The sequence below is a fragment of the Arachis ipaensis genome, chromosome B10 (assembly GCF_000816755.2).
Source record: "Arachis ipaensis cultivar K30076 chromosome B10, Araip1.1, whole genome shotgun sequence".
NCBI classification, from domain to species: Eukaryota; Viridiplantae; Streptophyta; class Magnoliopsida; order Fabales; family Fabaceae; genus Arachis; species Arachis ipaensis.
This window is the reverse complement of record NC_029794.2, coordinates 134,426,275-134,426,989: the sequence shown is the minus strand read 5'-3', so window position 1 is coordinate 134,426,989 and position 715 is coordinate 134,426,275. Positions and strand designations below refer to the sequence as shown.

At 29.1% G+C, this 715-nt stretch overlaps 1 protein-coding gene across 1 annotated transcript in view; it reads left to right on the top strand.

Annotated features, from left to right (window-relative positions):
* The window catches only part of LOC107624299 (vestitone reductase), a gene marked incomplete in the record, with an annotated part of 3,935 nt that overhangs the window by 1,419 nt on the left and 1,801 nt on the right, over nucleotides 1-715 (top strand). The window contains 1 exon segment of the mRNA XM_021113573.1: nucleotides 1-240. Within this exon segment, the coding sequence (XP_020969232.1) occupies nucleotides 1-240 (240 nt within the window).

The following is a 715-nucleotide window of genomic DNA, read 5'->3' as shown; positions in this document are numbered from 1 at the left end:
AAGAGGGCGAAGTGGAGGCAGTGGATGAGAGTAGTTGGAGCAATGTGGAATATCTTAGAAATATGAAACCATATGGTTGGTCTTATGGAGTTGCGAAGACATTAACAGAGAAGGCAGTGCTTCAATTTGGTGAAGAGAATGGTTTGGAAGTCGTCACTCTAATTCCTCCTTTTGTTGTTGGATCTTTCATTTGTCCTAAGCTTCCTGATTCTGTTGAGAAAGCATTGCTTTTGCTATTAGGTATGTATATAATTAAATAAAAATTTAGGTCCAATCAATTTTATGAAAGTCGTTAAATGATTACCAACAGCATTTCTGTCAATTTCCACTAACTCTTATTTATAATTGTGTTTAATGGAAGTGTCTTCGTAGATGTGTCTAATAAAAATATTTTTTTTATGGCTGTATTTAATAGAAATGTCTTTATAGATATATTTTTTAGATGTGTCTCTTTATATATGATTTTGATAACTAATTTTAGTATATAAATAATATTTTTAATAAATAAATATGATAATGTTGCTTAAATTTTCCGGTTGTTCTTTTTGTTGGAATTTATTATAAGAAAGGTTAGGTGGTTGATTTTTTTTTTTATTAAAAATATTGTTTTCTAGCCTTCTTCTTATTAAAATATTATTCTTTTGAAACATGTCAATATTATGAATATGTCATCATTTTACTAAGGTGGCATGGCTTGTTGCATTTGGCGTTTACC